The sequence below is a fragment of the Momordica charantia genome (genome assembly GCF_013281855.1).
Source record: "Momordica charantia cultivar OHB3-1 chromosome 11 unlocalized genomic scaffold, Mcharantia_2.0 BLBB01000011.1, whole genome shotgun sequence".
Taxonomy (NCBI): Eukaryota; Viridiplantae; Streptophyta; class Magnoliopsida; order Cucurbitales; family Cucurbitaceae; genus Momordica; species Momordica charantia.
In genome coordinates, this window is record NW_028275159.1 from 5,336,157 (window position 1) to 5,355,868 (window position 19,712).

The 19,712-nt window shown below is 33.2% G+C and overlaps 2 protein-coding genes across 3 annotated transcripts; one reads left to right on the forward strand and one right to left on the reverse strand.

The window, feature by feature from the left end:
* Positions 1-2,170: 2,170 nt before the first annotated feature.
* On the reverse strand, positions 2,171-4,486 carry LOC148208043 (uncharacterized). 2 transcript variants are annotated; one of them, XM_088119354.1, is made up of 2 exons: positions 2,889-4,486; positions 2,171-2,756 (listed from the first exon to the last, which is right to left on the reverse strand). In XM_088119354.1, coding segments are annotated over exons 1-2 (870 nt in total). In that variant the 5' UTR covers positions 3,757-4,486; the 3' UTR covers positions 2,171-2,754. The 2 variants fall into 2 exon arrangements, with proteins under 2 accessions (XP_087975480.1, XP_087975479.1); XM_088119353.1 differs by having other exon boundaries at positions 2,171-4,485.
* Positions 4,487-15,994: 11,508 nt separating this feature from the next.
* TPR12 (Tetratricopeptide repeat (TPR)-like superfamily protein) lies at positions 15,995-19,303 on the forward strand. Its single transcript, XM_022275931.2, has 7 exons — positions 15,995-16,413; positions 16,549-17,463; positions 17,545-17,913; positions 18,015-18,348; positions 18,424-18,628; positions 18,703-18,809; positions 18,890-19,303. The coding sequence occupies exons 2-7, from the start codon at positions 16,583-16,585 to the stop codon at positions 19,040-19,042; spliced, it is 2,049 nt and encodes a 682-aa protein (XP_022131623.1). The 5' UTR covers positions 15,995-16,413; positions 16,549-16,582; the 3' UTR covers positions 19,043-19,303.
* Positions 19,304-19,712: the final 409 nt, after the last annotated feature.

Here is a 19,712-nt window from a genome sequence, read left to right on the forward strand (position 1 = left end):
CAAATAGAGCATATTTCTATTTCCCATTTAGAATGGGTTGAAATAAAATATTTTTATGAGTGCAAACAAAATTCCACATTCCACATCCATCAAAGAAAAAAGGGACTCATTGACCTATGACCAAAATAGACAATATTACACCATTTATGAAAGTATTAAAATTAATGATATATAAAGGGGGAGAATAAAAAGAAATACTGAAAGAGAAAAAAGTTGTGTTGATTGAAATTGTGTAACAAAAAAAAGGGTTGAGAAAGCATATCCTAGTAGATTTAGATGTGTGTTATATTTGATATTTATGATGTGAAGATGATATATGTAATATAGGTTAAGAAGGGAGCGAAGAGAGTAGTGGGGAACAGGAAGGCTAGGGTTGAAACCCACGAAGGAGACCAAGATAATGTCTCATCAATGCGCTTTATTCGAAAGAAATTTTATTTTTTATTCCATCTAATTATTTGTTTCTTACACAACCAAACCCCTGCCTCCTTACCCTTTATTATATATGTCTCTGTGTCTCCACTTTTAATCTCATCCCACACTCCCAACACCTACGCACCAAATCACCAAAATCCTTTCAATATATTCCCACCGCCAAATTACAGAATGATATTTTACCACTACATTTTACTTATTAAATTAGATCAAAATAGACGTTTTGAGAGTATAAATGAGGTTTAAACAAAAAAAGAATAAAAACGAGAGAGACCTTCTTAATATATACATCAAATTGATGACTATTGATCTCTGTTTAAAGTCGTACCATCTTAATTACTAAAGAGTTGTAATTGACCAAAAACGAAGCAATAAATAAAACAAACAGAGTTGACAAATTTGAGGGAAGGGAATTGGGCGGTGACTACAAATTAAAGATATTGACATTATATCATTAATTACACATTAATTTGGTATTACCCATTTCAACTATGCCGTTCAAAAAGTTTCACATACATATCTATATACTACAAAATGGGATACATGATTTTCTTTACTTTACTGAACGACCAAAACTTAATTTATTAATTATTAGACGTAAAATTGAACGCGTTAGTTTTAAAATTTTCTAAAAAATTATATATGGTAAAGTTAATGTAACTTAAATAATTTAATGGGAAGGAGGGGGAAAGGTGGAAGGAGAGAGGTGAAGAAAAAGGCGTGAAACGTGTGCATAATAATTATATATGGATGAGTCATTGGACTATATTATATGTCGGAATGAGAATTAATATATGAATCATAGGCATAAAGAAATTTGGGTGTACGGAACACATGTAACCTTCGGTTCCAAATTTCCAACCAACCTTTTTATGTCTCTTTAGTTTAGGGTATAAAGATACGACACGCCCAACCCAAGGATGTTGATGCATGCTGCCCCATCATCTCCATCTCACAATTAATTTAATTTCCTCATAAATTTATAAATTTCCATTCATTTAAATTATACATACATATTTTTTTTATCCATATGATTTTTCATATACTTGTATAAATTAAAATTCCCTTTCAATCAAATTGAATACCGTACGCTAGTTTTTCTTTTCGATAATGTTAACGTCGTTGTCCATGGAATTAATTATTAATCGACCTAGAGATCGAGAAGGGAAAAAAAAAAAAAAAAAACTCAGTCAATTACAATTCTGAAATTAGAAGAGTCTAGTAGGGTATGATAGTTGATTAATTAAAGAGACTGAACAACAATTTTATCAGACTAATTATAAATAATAGGTTAAAATCCTAGTTGGTTCTTGTAATTTAAGTTTTGTTTCATTTTAATATTTATACCGTTAAAATGTTTGTTTTGGTCTTATACTTTCAACTTTGGTTCATTTTAGTCCATGTACTTTGAAAACGTTCCTTCCGATCCATGTATTCTTAAAAAATGACCATTTTGATTCTTTTATTTTATTTTAAATCTATTTTTTTATCACAATTTCAACACCATGTTACAATCAATATATTTCTTATAATGTAAACATTACTTTATACAAAATAGTTTCCGTTATGTGTAAAATTTGTATTAAAATTTTGTAAAAGGGACTAAAATGATCATTTTAGTACAGGACCAAAATAAACATTTTCAAAATACAAGAACTAAAATAAATCAAGTATAAAAATAGAGCGGTATTTTAACCTAAATAATAACAGAGAATAAGAAATATTAGGATAACAATAGCAATAGCATATAGTATATATATACTATGAGAATAAGATTTTCGTTGGTTTGATTAAATTTAGAACAAGGGAAGGCAGCAGCAGTTGTTGTAGTGGAGCGGCGGATTTTTCAAAATCTTGCCATTATAATGTAACCTGAATCCACTAAAATACAACATCCACCGTCAACCATCGCCACCACTTTCTTTTTCCATTCCCTTCCCCCCATAATTTCAAATCTATAAAAAATACTTTATAATAAAACTAACTCACCCGTCTAAACTATATAATAATGTAAAATTTAAATTATGTTAAACATATTATATGGAAATGAGGGTTTTTAATTTAAATTAACAAGACCGGGAGGCATGCATTAATTGAGCAATTATGGAGACTCCATTCTATATAGATAAAAATATTCCTTTAGTAAGCTGCCAAAACCAAAAGGGCATCATTCAATTCAATATGATGTTGATGGGGTTGCCTCGGGCGTTCTTCTTTCCCAATTTCCATCATCGCCTCGCCCACCACCACAATCATCATTAAAATCATCAGCAGCACCACCATCATCACCATTTTGATTACCTAAAAAATTCACCATCTCTCTTTTTTACAAAAAAAAAAAAAAAGAAATTAAAATTAATCCGATGGGCAAATCCAGGAATCCACTGTACTGGAAACAATATTCCCCATCTCCTTATTCGACGAAGAGCCCCCCGAGGAAAAGTTCAACTTACAGTTCGCAGTGTTGTTGTTATTGGGACGTCCTCTTTTCCAGATTTCATCGTTTTGTAGCGCCGACAGTAGCTGCCCGCTGCCATCAATGTGGCTGTGGCTGTGGCTCTGCCCGGCCTCTACATTTGTGGAATTGAAATCATGCCCTGACAGCGACTGCAACGAAAAAATCCCTCCCGGTGTCTGCTGCATATTCGACATTGTTTCACGCTCCACCATAACATTATTCAACAATGGGGATACCTGCTGGGCCTTTGAGCGAGAAGGGCAATAACCCCCCGATCCGGAGGGTTCTAGATTAGTACCGGCAGTAGTCCTTGAGGTGAAGAGATCGAAGCGGCGAGAGTAGGAAGAGCCACCGGCGGAGAACGGGGGCGAGGGGATTCCGGTGAACTCCTGCACCATTGCTCGGAAATTCGAGGTGTCCGTGGTGAGAACGGTGGTGGGGGCTCGCCGCGAAGCTCTGGTTCTCTTCTTTGTGCTGACTTTGGGATGTAGCCCCGCGGGCGCAGATGACGGGCCTCCGCGGACTGGAGGCTGGTTCTGGGTAGGAGGAGAAACGGCGGCGGCGGTGGGTTGAGATGTAGGCCGTAGAGGGGGGTCGAGATTGGGGAAGGAATTAGCATCGGGGTTGAAGTGGGGTTGCAAATTAGAGTAATTGGAGGAGAAATCGTAGAAATTTGGGGGGAGGTTTTGGAAGTTATGGAAAGGGATTTGAGGAGGGATTATTGATGATCCGATGTGAGAAGGAGGAATAATATTGTGGAAGCTGAAAGATGGCGGCGGGGGGATGAGTGGTGGTTGATGAGCAGAATCGTACTCTTCATCTCCGCCACTTGACGATTGCAAACTTCCACTACCAGAATCCATAATTTCTTTTTGATCGATTCCCCTTACAGCAGTAGTAACCAAATAAATAAGGCTGAGACAATGGAATCTCTGCAACACACACTATCAATTATGAGCTAGGGGCAGTGGGAAGAAAGAGAGACAGGAGCTTCGAAATCAGCTTTTTGAGGGAATCCAAATCTTCGGAGGGTTGATCTGGGGAGGAGGCAAAATCTTTTACTTGTCTTTCAGTTGGAAGCAGCAAAAAGCTAAAAAGAAGAGAAAATATTGGAACAGATCCTAATTATGACAACGGATAATGAGGAAAATTGGGAGGAGCTAGGGTTTTGTTTTGGATTGTGGAAGGTGAAAGAGATGATCAGAAGAAACCCAGCAAGAGAGGAAAAAAAAAAAAAAGAGGGTTTTTGAGAAGTGAATTAAGATGATGATGATGATGATGTGTGGAGGAGAAAAGAAAGGGGCTGGCAACGGGTCAAACTCAAACTGAATATGAAAGAGAGAGGAAGGAGCTTAGGAGGCCAATATTGTAATGTAACATGAATACATGTTCAGTTTTTGCGAGCGAAATGTGAAAGCTAAGGGAAGATTTAATCTATATAACCAAACCAAGATATGGCCTACCAAAATAAACTACAGTCCGCAATTGGGTTAAAAAAGGAAACACCAAACACAAGTGCCAGTGCCCAATTTGCGCGCACCGGGCATTGATCTACAGACTCAACTCCGGCCTTGCTTTCTTGCGTTTACCATCAAAACATTTTCCATGAATAAAACACCACGTAATTGACTCCCTTCAATATTTCTAATTTTTGTGGTCCCTTTTTACTAAACCCCTCAATATTTCTCAGTCGGTTTCAACATTTTTTTTTTGTCAGCTTTACATTTTAGATTCACTGTATATGTCCTTCCTATTTATTCTATACAGCTAATAACACCACTACTATGACAAGCTAATTGACATTTAATTCTGGACTTGTACAAAATTGAATTTGTGTAAAATTTAGTATATAGTATAAAAAAGTGAGTTTCCTAAGGATAGTTTATATAAAATATGTTTATACAAAAAAAAAAAAAAAAAAAAGAATTGATAAACCATATTAATTCTTCATAGAATGGACTAGTCCTGCTTCCAAGTGACAAACCCTAATTTTAAGGATTAAGGATATGCTAGTGTAAGCCACATGACATCATTTCGATAAATCAATAGAAAAAAAATAAGATAAACATATTTTTTATTAAAACAAATTCACCCATTTAAAGAAAAAAGCAAAGTCACCTACCAAAGGTTAACATAAATCCTACCTTTTACCCCAAATTGCACCATTCTTCAAATTTGAAGGCAATTACTTTTTCTTTAGTTTACTTATATATTTGGGAGAAATATCAGTTTTAAACCACACTAACACGTCATAGTTCAATTACAAAAAAATATATATATATATATAAAATTAATAAAGATATGATTACATAGATCTGACGTATTTATTTTAATGTAAAAGGAAGTCCATATTCGTAAATAATAACACCTCGGCCATATTAGGAGCCGGAATTTCCCCATGATTTAAGGAAAATTCAATGTTTCATTTGTTCCTTTGTATTTCATTATTATTATATTTGTGATCAAAAGATCCATCCAGTAATGGCATCAGTCAATTTATTGAATTATGAGCTCCCTCCCTAGGGCTTATGTTCGGTATATATATATATATATTAAAGGAATCTTGGGTCCAGATCAGCCTTTGACTAAGTCAAAGTTCAGAAATAAGATCAAGGTAGCTATGATTGAGAGCTACATCAGAGAATCTTTCTTCTCAATAAATCCCAGCTGTGCTCTTTGAATGTAAAAGGACCCCAATTATAGATATTTGAGGCATAATATATATGGATTTTTTTAAATAATGCTTCATTTGCAATTTATTCTAAATATATATTAACTCTCAAACTATTTCCAAAAATCCTATGCCACCTCATGCTTTCCTGGTTACATGGCGCCTCGCTGGCGTCATGTGTTTTTTTTTTTTTAAATTCTGGCATGTCAAGAGACGAAATATGTAAAATGATAACAGTTTTAATATTCTGCTATAGTGATTGTTCCCTTACCTTTTAATTTAGATATTCGGGGTTCAAGTCTCAATTAATTTAGATGTCCTACACTATGCAACTAGGGAAGCGTGAGGTAGCATAGGTCGTCTCTATACAATTTATAAAGTATTATTTTTTAAAATAGTTTGGGAGTTGATATATATTTGAAATAAGTTTCAAATGAAGCATTATTAAAAAAAAAAAGTCCTCATATATATATTGCGGCAATAAATAGTAATAATATTTTATTACAATAGTAAAATATTCTTGATATACGCATAAATCCACCACCTGGAGGAAACAAATGAGAATAATAAACAGTTAGATATTTTGTTAGATTTAGGGTTGAGGAAAGAGAAGTTATAAGAGTAGGGTACCCTACAAAATACAAAAGCATATCCGAAAACCCTAAAAAAGAGAGAACCGTGTCCATATCCAATCCAAATTCTCCCGCCTTTGTAGCCCTAGGTATGCCCTAAGAGTGAGAGGCCAAACGGAGATGGGGCATATATTTATAATAGAATAATATTTAATATTATTAAAAAAAAGGAGGGTGGCATTTTTGCTTGTTAAACACAGACATGTGCGTTTCAGCTGCCTGGGAGACAAAGGGCTCCATTTGTCCACTCCTTAGTGCGCTTCTTGTCGACTACTTTTAACAAAATTCCAAAATCCCTTTGCATATTTATTATCTTCCTAGTTTACCACCAATAAAAATTTAATATAGTAGAATGGAGGATGATTTATGAAGCAAACGTGTCATCACTCAAAGAAGCACAATTACGATGTATCTTCAATCTACAACTTAAATGGTCAAACAACACTCCATGTCTCGGATAAAAACCATCCAACTGCACCACCACTAGGCTGATTCTATGCCTAGGATCGATATGGTTACGTGTGCGGATTTTCCAGCAGTTTCAACAACCACCTCCCTCATCCTTATGTGTGTGTGACGATACACAAATTCAATCATCAATTCGAATTTGAGAACAACAATTGAGAACTCATTTAAGTATTAGAGTACTAATCCTGTGTTTTATAGGAATCATCTCATTATCTACGGTGTTTAATTTTTTCTTAAAACAAAAAAGAAATCTATTTTTCTCCCCTTGTAAGTTTTTTTTCCTGAATTGTATAATTAGTCTCTCAACCTCTACAATGTTCTTTCTTTCTTTTTCAAATTTTTTTGGTGGGTTTCAAAAGCCTTGAACGTTGGCTGGCTCCTTTTCGAAATGCACGCGTGGGTTAATTTTAATTATGTGAAATATAAATATTTATCCACATAATTTCTAGTGGACCGATCGAGGGCATCATTATTGGGTTGTGCTTCTTAGATTGCTTCCATGGTTGCCAAATTAGTAAAGGGATTAGTGGGTATATTTCTAAATATATTCATTAACCACTAATGATGTTTAATTAATATTAATTACTTTAAGGGAGACTAATGATTGATTTGAATAGAGGGCTAGATTCATATTTGTGTGAATATATATATATATATATATATATATATATATATATATATATATATTTCTTCTTTATGGTCCTAAAAGGGAGGAGGTGTATGTGGAGGTTCATTTAGTGTTGGTTTAAGAAATGCAACACAACGACAACGTCACTACTTGCCATTAATTTGTTTTTTCTCATAAAAATGATTAAACTGCACTTGGGATAAATGGCTAATTATGATTTGGAATCATGATTAGAATCTCAATGGGAAGTTCTAATTATTTTTTTCTTAATAATCATGTGTTTTTAACTTTTTTTTTCCCATTTAATAGCACAATTAACCAAAGAAAGAAAAAAAAAATCAAAATCAAAAGAAAGTGGTGAATTAAAAATCCAAGTCAATGGGTTGGGCCTTGTTGTGAGGATTGAGGACACGTTCAATTCTGTGTTGTGGGCCTTCTTTTGGTCTTGCCCACATGTATGGTTTACCATTTTTCTGCCTTGGAAGGCTAGTGGGCTTGGGCCCAATAAACAATCTCTCTCTTCCTCCCTCACTCTTGTAGAACTTGTAGTTAAATTACAAATTTGCCACAAGTTGTGTTTATTTAGTCCCAAAATTTTAAAAATTTCAGTTAATTTTTAGTTTGTTTTAGATTAAAAAACACATTTGGTCCTTGTACAGTAACAATCTAATCCCTGAAGTTCAGTTTGTAACAATTTAGTCTTTGAATTTTAATTGGTAAACGATTTATTCCATGTAGTTTAAAATTTGCAACAATTTAGTTTCTATCGTAAATTTTTTTATTAAAATTAAGTGTCAAATTTTATTATATAACAATTTAATTTTTTTAATTCATAAATATATTTAGTATCTCTTTAGTTTATTAATCCATACATAAAAGGAATTTAACAAAAAAAAATGCACGATAAGGACTAAATCGTTACCAACTTTAAATTGTAATGACTAAATTGTTACATATTAAAGTTCAAGGACTAAATTGTTACCAATTTGAAAGTATAAGGACTAAATCGTTACAAACTAAAGTTTAAGGACTAAATTGTTACTTTAGCGAAATTGCCGGGATCAAAAGTGTTTTTTAACCTTTTTTTTTAATCTAATAAATCTTTATCATTAATTTATTCCATTTACTATATTAATTAAATATTATTTTGAATCAGGGTAAGTATACTAATTTTCGGTAATTTTTAAAACAATTTAAGGAGAATTTACATTTGTCTTATAATATCTTAACCAGTATTTAGGTTGGCTGAATAGGAGAGTTAATAAATTTATTGAGTTCTCTCAAGTCATAAACCCACCCTATCATGCCTGGATAGAGAAAAAAAAAAAAAAAAAAGTAAACTCATCATTGGCTCTGGTTCTATTACAACTTAAATTTCAATCATTAAAACATTTAATCACATATTAATTAACAAAAGAGACAAGGATTAAGCAACCATTACCACATGTCCACAAAATGTAAAAAAGAAACAAAATTAATTGGTCATCTTGGATATCCCTTTAGATCCGTTTCTCTATTTTTATGTTCAATCACACATCATTGAAAGAAACAAATTAACTTCACATAATTTGCTCTAGCCCCAATAATATCAGCTAATTGAAAATTAATGAAACAAAGTCAAAGATAATTATAGCAAGAATGGAATTAAGATGAAGAGGTTGAATATATGCACATGGCTATGACATCTCTTAAAAAGTCCTAACCCAAGATGAGTACCAATGCTACAACCACATCAAACTAATAGTTATTTGGATTTTGGAAGATTTTTCTAAATTTAAACTATTAATAAATAGATCATTCATGCCTCTAAAATAAATATTAATTTATTTTAAATGCAATAGTTCCAAAAAATAAGTCATGAGACTACCTCCAAATAAGACTCCTTAATATATGGATTCATGCACGTTGAACTATGAGTAACTAAAACTCCAAATGGTGGTACAGAATTGAAGGTAAAGCATGTAGGTTCCATGCAACTTTATTATAATATATAGTTTCTTTTCTTTTTATACATGGAGATTATAGAGGCCAATTAATTAATTAGGGACCTAATATTTGTAGAGATGTTTGACCCACAATTTTTAGTTTTGGATTTGTCAAGTATCTTATTTGGAAGCTTGAGTCTATATAACTTAGCTTGTATTTAGACTTCCCGTGTGTAGCTAAAAGTTTTCATTTTTTCAATCTTGAAAAAATCCTTTTCGCTACATTATTCGAGTTTGTAATTTTGAACTCTAACATATATGGAAACCTAACGGCTTGTTTGATATGCAATTCAGATTCTGTTTGTTGTTTTCAGATTCATTAAATCAAAATGGATTTAGTGAATACATGGGAAATCAAATTCACAACTTTTTGGTTGGAGACACATGTCAATTACCGCTGAGCTATGTTCACTTTGTCAATTATAAACTCTTTTCATTTCGTCAAACCTAGAAAATTTATAATATAATATATTATAAAATATATAATACTGTAAAATAATTATTATACAAAATTTATAATATATATGTTAATAAATCAATTAATATTACGTTAGATTTGACCAAATATTTAATTAGTAACCCGCACTAGTTTACAAATATACTACTAAACACTCTGAATAATTTTATAAATTGAAGTTAAAATTTTCAATTATGTTACCGAACACATTTTTCATTGAATTGCTTATTTTATATTTATGTTTTTAGATCACAAAACAAATGCAGTCTAATATTTTTTGAAGTTGATGGATAAGATAAATCATGAAGTGGGATTTGGCATTGGAGATTGGAAATGATGTCATGGGAGGAAGAAATTAAATGGAGAAGATTGAATAAAGAGAATGTGTTATTGCAAATTATATGAATCCCAAGGTGTAGGAGTAAAAAATGATAGGTATTGGGGAGGGGGAGGGGGAAGTTGGATCATGTGCCCATGTATATATATATCGATATCCCTTCTCCTTTACGTGTTAAACCACTGCCTCTCCTTTTACACACCAAAAACGCATCTCTAAGCCATTTACACCCAACTCTTCTGATCAATCTCAGCCTTAAATCCAAAGCCTTTCTGAACAAACAAACAAACTTTCATGTGACCATCTTTGCCTCACCAACAATCTGTAAATCCAACCCAACAAAAACCCTTGTTGCTATAAAGCCTAGCTTGCATTTCAAGCTCCATCTTTTGGAGAGAGAATAAGATCGTAGGATTACAAATTGTTGGGATTGTAAGGAGTGCAAACAAAGTCAAATATTAATTAGGAAAATAGGTGATCCATGGTATATAAGAAATGACAATTGTCTCCATTTGTATGCATGAGTCATTTTGGGTGAAACCAAAAGCAACACTGTGAGGGCTATGTCCACAGAGGACAATATCATACCATTGTGAAGATACTCGGGTTACTAGCTGTACCATTGTCCTTGTTGAGGCACGTATATCCAACCATGAAATTGAGACTACATGTTGTAAACCAATAAAGAAGTATGCATTTATTAAAAAAATGATTAGACACACTACTCTTAGAAATTTTACCCAACAACCTATCTTTTAAAATATTTTTTTAGGTATAAATACATATGTAGGGCTAATTTCTTCAATAATGTAATTTTAGGAAAATTACAAATTTAAAGTAGATTATAAAATAATATAAAAAAACAACAAAATACTAAATTGAAGTAGTTTCTCAAACGAGTGATAAAAGTAGTACTTTGGTCAAAGTCAAAACTTGCAGTCAACCTATATACAATTTACACATGAATCTGATATGACTGGTGAAAGTGAGTTAGATCTATAAATAAACGCGATTTACCTAAAATTTACGTACGATGTAGGTGAGTTTACTGTAACTCGCCGGAAAATTTTCTTTATTATTATCATTTAGTATGCATTACAAAAATTTCCCGCTATACAGCAAGAAGGAATAATTACACGAAAAACACTATTTTATTTTGGTATCAATCATAAAAGACAGCCTACAAGTTGATCCAGTAAAATAAGACTTCGTTTTATTAAGTTCGTTTATTACGTTACGAATCATTAAACGATTCTTTTTTTTTTACATATGTAACTCAACTCGCGTACACAGGTGAAATATACATACATATATTCTGAATTAGGAGACGTGGAGGGTTTCTTTTATCCCATCAATCAAAAGCCTTCTTCGGTTTAAATTCTCCGTTAAATAACAACGTTGGTCACATTTATCCCGTCGAAGTACTTTTAAAATATTTTAATAAATTTTTAAAATTATGTTCATTTAGTATTATATTTTTAGAATTTGTAAGGAGAGGGCAGCGGTTGAGATGCCAAAAATAAAATTAACTTTTTTTTTTTTAATTTTGGATTGGATACATTTTATCCCTCCCGAACCAACTGCGGTACATGCCGGCAGACAGGTGGACCCCTATGCCCAAAAAATTATACATTTAAATAAATAAAATTAGATAAAAGGGGGGAAATCCAAATCCAGCTTTAGATGCTGAAAGTTGAAAACTTTGACTGCATTTTCATCTTTTTGCAATGCCAAATATATTAAAAGCCATTAATTTAAATATAACCCAAATATTGGCTATTCAATTAAATTCATATATTTTGCTTTTTTGTCGGCAAATCCCTTCATAACCCATACCTTTGATTTTTTTCCCAATTTCTAACATCTGTCGATGAATGATGAAAATAAATTTCTTTTTTAGATAGATTTGGAATTTCTAACATTTAATTTGAAGAGGGGGTTGAATTAAATAGGAAAAAGAAAGCTGATGGTACTTGGATAGTCAATTTAGGAGGAATGAGCTGAGCTCGAGCGGCAAAAAATATGGAAGACCAAAATTTAAAAAAGAAAAAATATTTATTTTCCATGTCTTAAATGAATGTAATAGTATTTTTGAGAGTTGGATGTCCGGTGGTTGGCCTCGCACTCTTTACTTTTTAAGATTTTCAGGAATATATCTTTGCCTCACCTCTCACTTTATAAAAATCTTTTTTTGTTTTCAACCCTTTTCTGAAAATAATGAAATGTATTTTTCTTTTTATCGTTATTTCTTTTAATCTTTTTCCCTTATTCTCTTTATGATTCGTGGATCTTGCAAGGAATGAGGTTCCTGATTTTAAAGAAATGAGATTCCTCAAATTATCAAAATAATATTATTCTCTCGCACTTAAACTTCAATAATATTTTATTTCAATTCTTAAGATAACAGAATTTAATGGAATGTTGGTTGAGACTATTTAAAATTAATTTTATAGTATTTAATTGTTGGTATGGCAAAAATATGTCTTTTCATAATATTTCTTTTCCCCTCATAGTTTCTTGACACGACATCTAATTCGGAATCACTTTGTAGGCAATCAATAATTCACGAATCATGCATGTATAGAAATACAATGAAGGCAATCGAAAAGAAATTTTAAAGAAAGGAAATTAAAAAAAAAAAAGTTTGGGGATTTATAATAATGGAGAAATGGGTTTTATTTTACATAAAATAGTTCAATTAAGAACAGTGATGGAGGGAAGTGCCAGTGCCGACCCAGTACCACACCGACAGCTTTTTGGGAGACAGGAAGTCCACATTTTTGTTACATGTTTGAGCAGCTACCTAGCCCATCTCTTCTCTTTCCTCCCCAATTTCATTAATCACACAAGGTATTCAACTTAATTTACATGCGCATCATCTCTTTATCAGAGATAGGTGCCTTAACCGCTTGAACTATGTTTAATTTGATTTGATGTGGTATTAAGTTCAATTGAGAGTTACATTTGATCTTCTTATTTAATTTGAATGAATTTATTCGATCGAGTATGATTGGGTCGAGTTTAGTATGGTCAGGTGATTAGACTTAAATGACTCCATCCATATTGCTTCAAGTGAATTTGATAAAGTAATTTATCAAAATAAATATCAATAAATGGGGTCCTTTTTGATCCCATACATTATCAAACTTTTTAATAGGATTGAAATTTATCAAATGCCAACAAATATGTTTTTTTTTTTTTTGGGTGCTTCGAGGAATTGATCCTATTAGGGAATTAAGCTGTATTCCAGTTTAACAAACCGACTTCCTCATCATTAAACTTTTTTTTTTCTTTTTCTTTTTTCCATTTTCTCCAAACAAAAAGTGATAGATATCATTGCGACAGTTTTGGTACAAGCTAAGGCCCGGATTGCCGCAAATTCATTAATTTACTCCAACAAAAAGCCAAGTTTTCACTTGCCCTGATTGCCACTTTTTTTTTTTCTTTCACACTTTTACTTAATTTAGCTATAATTCATTTACCCAAAAATTTAACAAAGATAATGACAACCCCTTTGTCATCGTCAATATTTTCACTATTTTCACTAATTAAATATAGCAGGGTGTGGTAAGCACTTAGTTTTCATTATCTTATACATATAAATGAAGAAGACGTTACGATTATCGCTTACTTTTCAAATTAAATATATTTTTTAGAAGGAAAAAAATTGAAGTTGGTCTCGAGGGGATGGAGGGAGAAATGATATGACAGTGATAGATAGTACAAGTGATGGAAGACCAAGATGATAGTGATATCCTTTTTAAGAGTTTAGTGAAAAGAGCCAAAATGGCTTATAAATAATATATTGATAGACTAAATAAATCATAACATTTAACACTAATAATATTAATAATAAAAAGTAAATGCATGAATGTCTCGCCAACCAACGGTAAAAATCATTTATTTGTTCTTTAAGGTTGGAAGTAAAAAAAAAAAATAGAGGATTGGTCCTTCTCTCAATTCTTTAAATTTAATGATTTTCGAGCTAATTTTTTTACATCTTAATGTCCCAATCACTAGCAATCATTTTTAGCTACATAATTGTGTTCTTATTCGTTTAATTAATTTCAACCAACAATATATCTATATTCAATTGAGATGGTGAGATGGAAAATGAAACTTCTCGCCTCTCATCGAGTGATAAGTTATGAATTTTAGTATTTTGAGCGCTAAAGTTAACATTCTTTTTTTTTTACTCAAAAGATTAAGCGTACTCTGACAACTTTACGTAAGACAAAATTTATTCTTTTGGGATTTTAACATTTTTTTTTAGTTCGTGACCCATATTAACTCTAGTCGAATGATGAAAAAGGATGAATTAGAAAAGAATTGTGTAGAGACCAAAGTTCACTTAAAAAAGTGTCAAGGACAACCGCGTCTCTTGTATTTAAGTATCGACTTTACTTTTGACTTCACAAAAAATTAAATGTCTCATATCTTGTCCTCTCTTAATACCATGGATCACTCATTTTCTCATGTGGGACTTTGTTTACACTCATTTACAAACCCAACAAAAAATCTTCTAAAATTTGTTACCAATGTTTTTTTCTCCAATTTTTAGCCTTCATTTCCCTCATTTCTTAGTCTTTCCTAGATTCAAGTGATTATCTTCTAGCTCATTTTTTTAGTAGAATATGTTGGGGTAGGAACTTAAACTCACGACCTTTTTGGTCGAAAATAAGTGCCTAAACCAGTTGAGCTATGTTCAGATTAGCTCATTATTTGATGTTGAACCCCTTTAATTAATGATAGGTATGAAATATCTCATCTTAATTATGTGGGGTCATCGTTAACCTTGTTTTAATATATTTTATTATAAAATAAAGACCACATTAATAGTAACTTTTTTTACCTACCCTTTATGGAAAATACTTAAAAGAAATATGATTTTTAAATAGAATAGTGTAATTTAATTTAAAGTAAAGGTTGAAAAACAGTAGAGAGATGATAACTTTGTCAACGACAAAAATTTCAAACTGGTGCACTCCCAAGTTATAAATTGTGTAAGATTTGTCAATGGTTATAGAAGTTTTACATAATTATAGTCAGAAACTTCCTTCTAATTCTAAAATTATTAATTATTAATTACGTAAATAAGAAACATAAAGAGTTTGACTACCGCGTCAACTTAACAAAACCTTCTCCATTACAGCAAAAAGCCATCTTCATTCTTCCCGGAAAGAGAGAGAAAAAGGTTAACCAAATGAAAAAATATGATTAAAGCCAAGAAGAAAAAGAAACATTCATTATTTAAAAAAGAAAAAAGAAAACCCATAATTTATTTTTTCTAATGTAAAGTCGAATACATTGAGCCTTTGATTAGCAGTCTAATCGCCACCTAACAAAAATTAATTAAGGGTTGGGCCAATTTTAATCTCCCCCAACTAATACACGTTGCATATAGTTTTTGAGCAAATCAAATAATATAAAAATACAATTGAATAAGAGTGTCTGCTAATTTCAACGCTAAAACCATTTTGATAATATTGAGGATAAATGTTGTGTTGTTGGGTATAGGTTTGTAGTTTCAGAGAAGCCTCTTATCCTAGAAATTAATAACAATAAACCATGTTTAATTAAGGAATAATATTACAAAATCCGAAGTGCATCGGACAAGTTAATCATACACATCTCTTTAAAAATAAAATTCAGATACTTTGTTTGTTTTTATGTGAATTGGGGGCCACCAAAATTTGGTAGAGAGATATTTTAATTTTATAAACACATGTAATTCAACCCAATCAATATTAAACTTTTTTATGCAGTAAATTTATAAAATGGTAGGGACTTAATTTGTTTGGTTATTAATTTAATACCGTCCTGAGTTGAATCCCTTTTGTTTGATTTAGAATTTTATAAACCAAACGAAAAATAAAGTTGGTAACTTGAAAGCCACTCTAGAACTAGCCTATTAATTCTCTACAAATATATATATATATACACACACACACACACACACCAATAGCGAATGTGGCCTCATTGCAACAAATTCTTCACACCCAAGCGATTCTCTCTCTGTTCCACTCAAATGATTTGAATTAATTTCACGTGTTGTTTTTTCAAGTTTTAAGAATTCAACGAGATTAATAAGTAGATGGCCATGGGGTGGTTCTTGCTTCTTAAGATTAGTGGAGCAGAACAAATAATTGAGTTCTCCTCTGTTCTTTATATATAAAATTCTCTGCTCCATTTCCATCCATATTCCATTCACCTGAACCCCTCAATTCTGTTCTGTTTCTTCTTCTTCTCTGCTCGAGCTCACAAACCAGAACCCAGATTCTAACTTCTTTTTTTTTTTTTTTTTTTTTTTTAACTTTTGATCCAGCTTACGCAACAAGAAAGGTACAAAATTCTATCTTGTTAACTTTTTTTCTTTCCTTGTATTGATGTGTTTAGCTTTGAATCCATGAAACATGAGGTTTCTTTTTGGCTTGTATTGATCTGTTTGTGCTCTGTTTTTACAATTTATTTCCGCAGCCTTGTGAACACCGTCTGAATTGCTGCAAGAATCATGGAGAAGACGGCCGATTTCTCTCGTTGTGGGTTTATGAGGAGGATTTTCCAGCGACGGTGCAAGTGGCTGAGAAAATCCTCTGTACATTCATTACCCACAAACAACACCGATAATGGAAACTTAAAATTACCCACCACTGAAAATCCCAAAAGGCAGAGCCGGCGCTCTGTTTCCGAAGTGTGTATCGAAAATCCGGCCGCTGCAGCCAAAGCTCCGGCGGACCCAGATCCAAAAACCCCCAAAAAGCCAACTTTGGACCAACCAAGGCCTTCAATTTCTCAACAGAAGTGTCAAATCCAAAGCAGAAGGCCTTCCGATGCTGCGAGAAGCTCCACATCGTCCTCCAATGGCTCTGCACAAGCAAGAGCCATGAATTCGCAGCAACAATTCAACGAACCCAAAGCTCCCATTCGAAAGTCTTTAAGCAATGGGGCGATTTTGGGTAACTTGAAGCAAGCTGGAAGTGGGAATTTGTCGGCCAACAACAGTCCACGGCTTGAAAGTTCTAATTTGGGTTTCCTCTCTAAGAATCTAAAAGACATGAATTCAAGTCCAAAACTTGGAGGAAGTGGAACTATGGGGAACATCATGAGGAGGAATTCTTCAGAGTTTCGACAGATTCGAGGTAGATTAGAGCCGGATGTTTTGAAGTCCATGGGAAATGAAGCATACAAAAAAGGGAAATATGAAGAGGCCTTGGATTTATACGACAGAGCAATAGGCTTAGATTCAGGGAATGCTGTTTACCACAGTAACAAAGCCGCTGCTTTAATTGGCTTAGACCGTCTAATGGAAGCCATTGAAGAATGCAAAAAGGCATTGGAAATTCAACCTTCTTATCAAAGAGCTCACCATCGTTTAGCCACTACCTATCTCAGGTAACAACACAAATCTCTGTTTTTGTTCGTTGATTCTAAACTTTTATGCCATTTTGAAAAAACCCATCTGTTTATTTGTAGAATTGGGGAGCCCGAGAAAGCTTTGGACCATTTGGAACAATCCGGGCCTTACAGTGACTCAAACCAAATTCATAAAGCTCGTGCTCTTCAGAGTTGCCTGAGTAGGTGCTTTGAAGCAAGAAAGTTGCATGAATGGAACACTCTGTTAAAGGAGTCACAATATGCAATTTCCTCTGTTGCCAATTCAGCTTATAAACTCTATGCCCTGCAAGCCGAGGCCCTACTGAAGTTCCATAGACATCAAGAGGCTTATGCCATTTACCAAAAGGGTCGAAGCCTCAAAACCAACTCTCTAACCAAGTCGTTTAGTTTAGCTGATAGTGCCCTTATTTTATCCATCGAGGCACAAGTTTACATGACCATGGGAAGGTTAGAACTTGAAAGAGTTAAATTTATCTTAAAACTAAGAAATGAGAAATGGGACTTGAATTTTATTGAGGAATAAGACTTGGGTTGTGTTCATATTACAGGTTTGAGGAAGCTGTGGCGGCAGCAGACCAATCAACACAACTTGATCCAAGAAACAAGGAGGCAAGTAGAGTGGCTAAATGGGCCAGAGTAGTTTCATTGGCTCGATTGAGAGGCAATTTTCTTTTCAAGGAGTCAAGATTCTCCGAGGCCTGCATTGCCTATAGCGAAGGCCTAGAAAACGACCCGTATAACTCGATTTTGTTATGCAACCGAGCGGCTTGCCGATGGAAGCTGGGGCAGTATGAGAAAGCTGTTGAAGATTGCTCTGCTGCTCTTCAGGCACAGCCTCGTTACAGCAAAGCCAGACTGCGGAGGGCTGATTGCAATGCCAAAGTAAGTACAAGTTTTCAGCTCTTTTATGCTGTGTTTGCTGGTTTAGGCCTAAATTTTGAAACCATTTGTGATCAGATGGAAAGATGGGAGGCTTCGATTCAAGATTATGAGGTGTTGATAAGGGAGAGTCCAGGAAATGAGGAAGTGGGGAGGGCCCTGTTTGAGGCGCAGGTGCAACTCAGAAAGCAGCGTGGGGAAGATGTTAAGGACTTGAAATTTGGGTCCAATTTGGTGTCCATTTCTAGCTATGAACGTTTTAGGCACTTTGTTACTTCTCCTGGTAAGTAACAATAAGAAGATAAAGTTTCATTTTTGTTCTTCAGATTTGTAATTAGTGGTTTAAATTTGGTGCAGGGATGTCAGTGGTTCTGTTCTGCAACAAAAGCAGCCATAAACAGGGGTTAGAATTAGAAGTGTTCGAGCAAGTTTACAAGCGGTTTCCATCGGTGAATTTTCTCAAGGTGAAAATCTAGTTACTCCCTGGTTTTATGTTGAATTTTGGAAGTTAAAATGGTAAATAATGTGGGGTGGAATTGATCAGGTGGAGATAGAAGACCATCCATATTTGGCGAAGTTGGAGAATGTGAGCTCCATTCCAGGTTTTAAAATATACAGAAATGGGACAGTAGTGAAGGAAATCCCAGGCTCCAAACCCCATTCATTAGAAAGTTTAGTGAAGTTGTACAGCAGTTGAATCTCTGAACATGATTACACAAAGTTGAAGGAGTTTGTTTTTGTTCATATGTACATATGGCGATGAAATTCAAATTCAAAGGAAGAAAACATTTCATGGGATGCTGTGAAACATTTGAATTGGATATTCAGATGAAGATGTGAGTGAAAAAGGTTGCAGCTAAATTCAAAGTATATTAGATAGGTCTGCCTAGTGTTATTTTCCACCCCTGGAGATCAAACAATTTATTTTATTAAATTAAAATTTTTGATTTTTAATTTATTTCCTCTATTGATGCATATTATTGATCTTTAAAAATGTTTCACCATTCCTTTGTTATTATTTACTTAAAAAAATTTTAGAGAGCTCGACATGATGCTCCAAAAACATTGCATCAATGAAATATATATAGTTAGTATTTGCAGAATATGAGTTTCGTTTGCAACAATATTTTTATGGCACAAAATTAAACTTGTAGGCCGGAATTGGAAATTCGAGAATAATATTGAACAATTATTCCACTCGTGATCCATCTTTAATTGCTCTAACACTAACTAATTCTACTTCTCACAACTTCTTAATCGGAGATAGATACCTTAATTAATTGAACTAAATTCAAATTACAAAAGTAATTATAATTGATGAGCAGTGTGCCGGTTCTCCGGATCATAGAGGGGGTCTTCCCATTAGT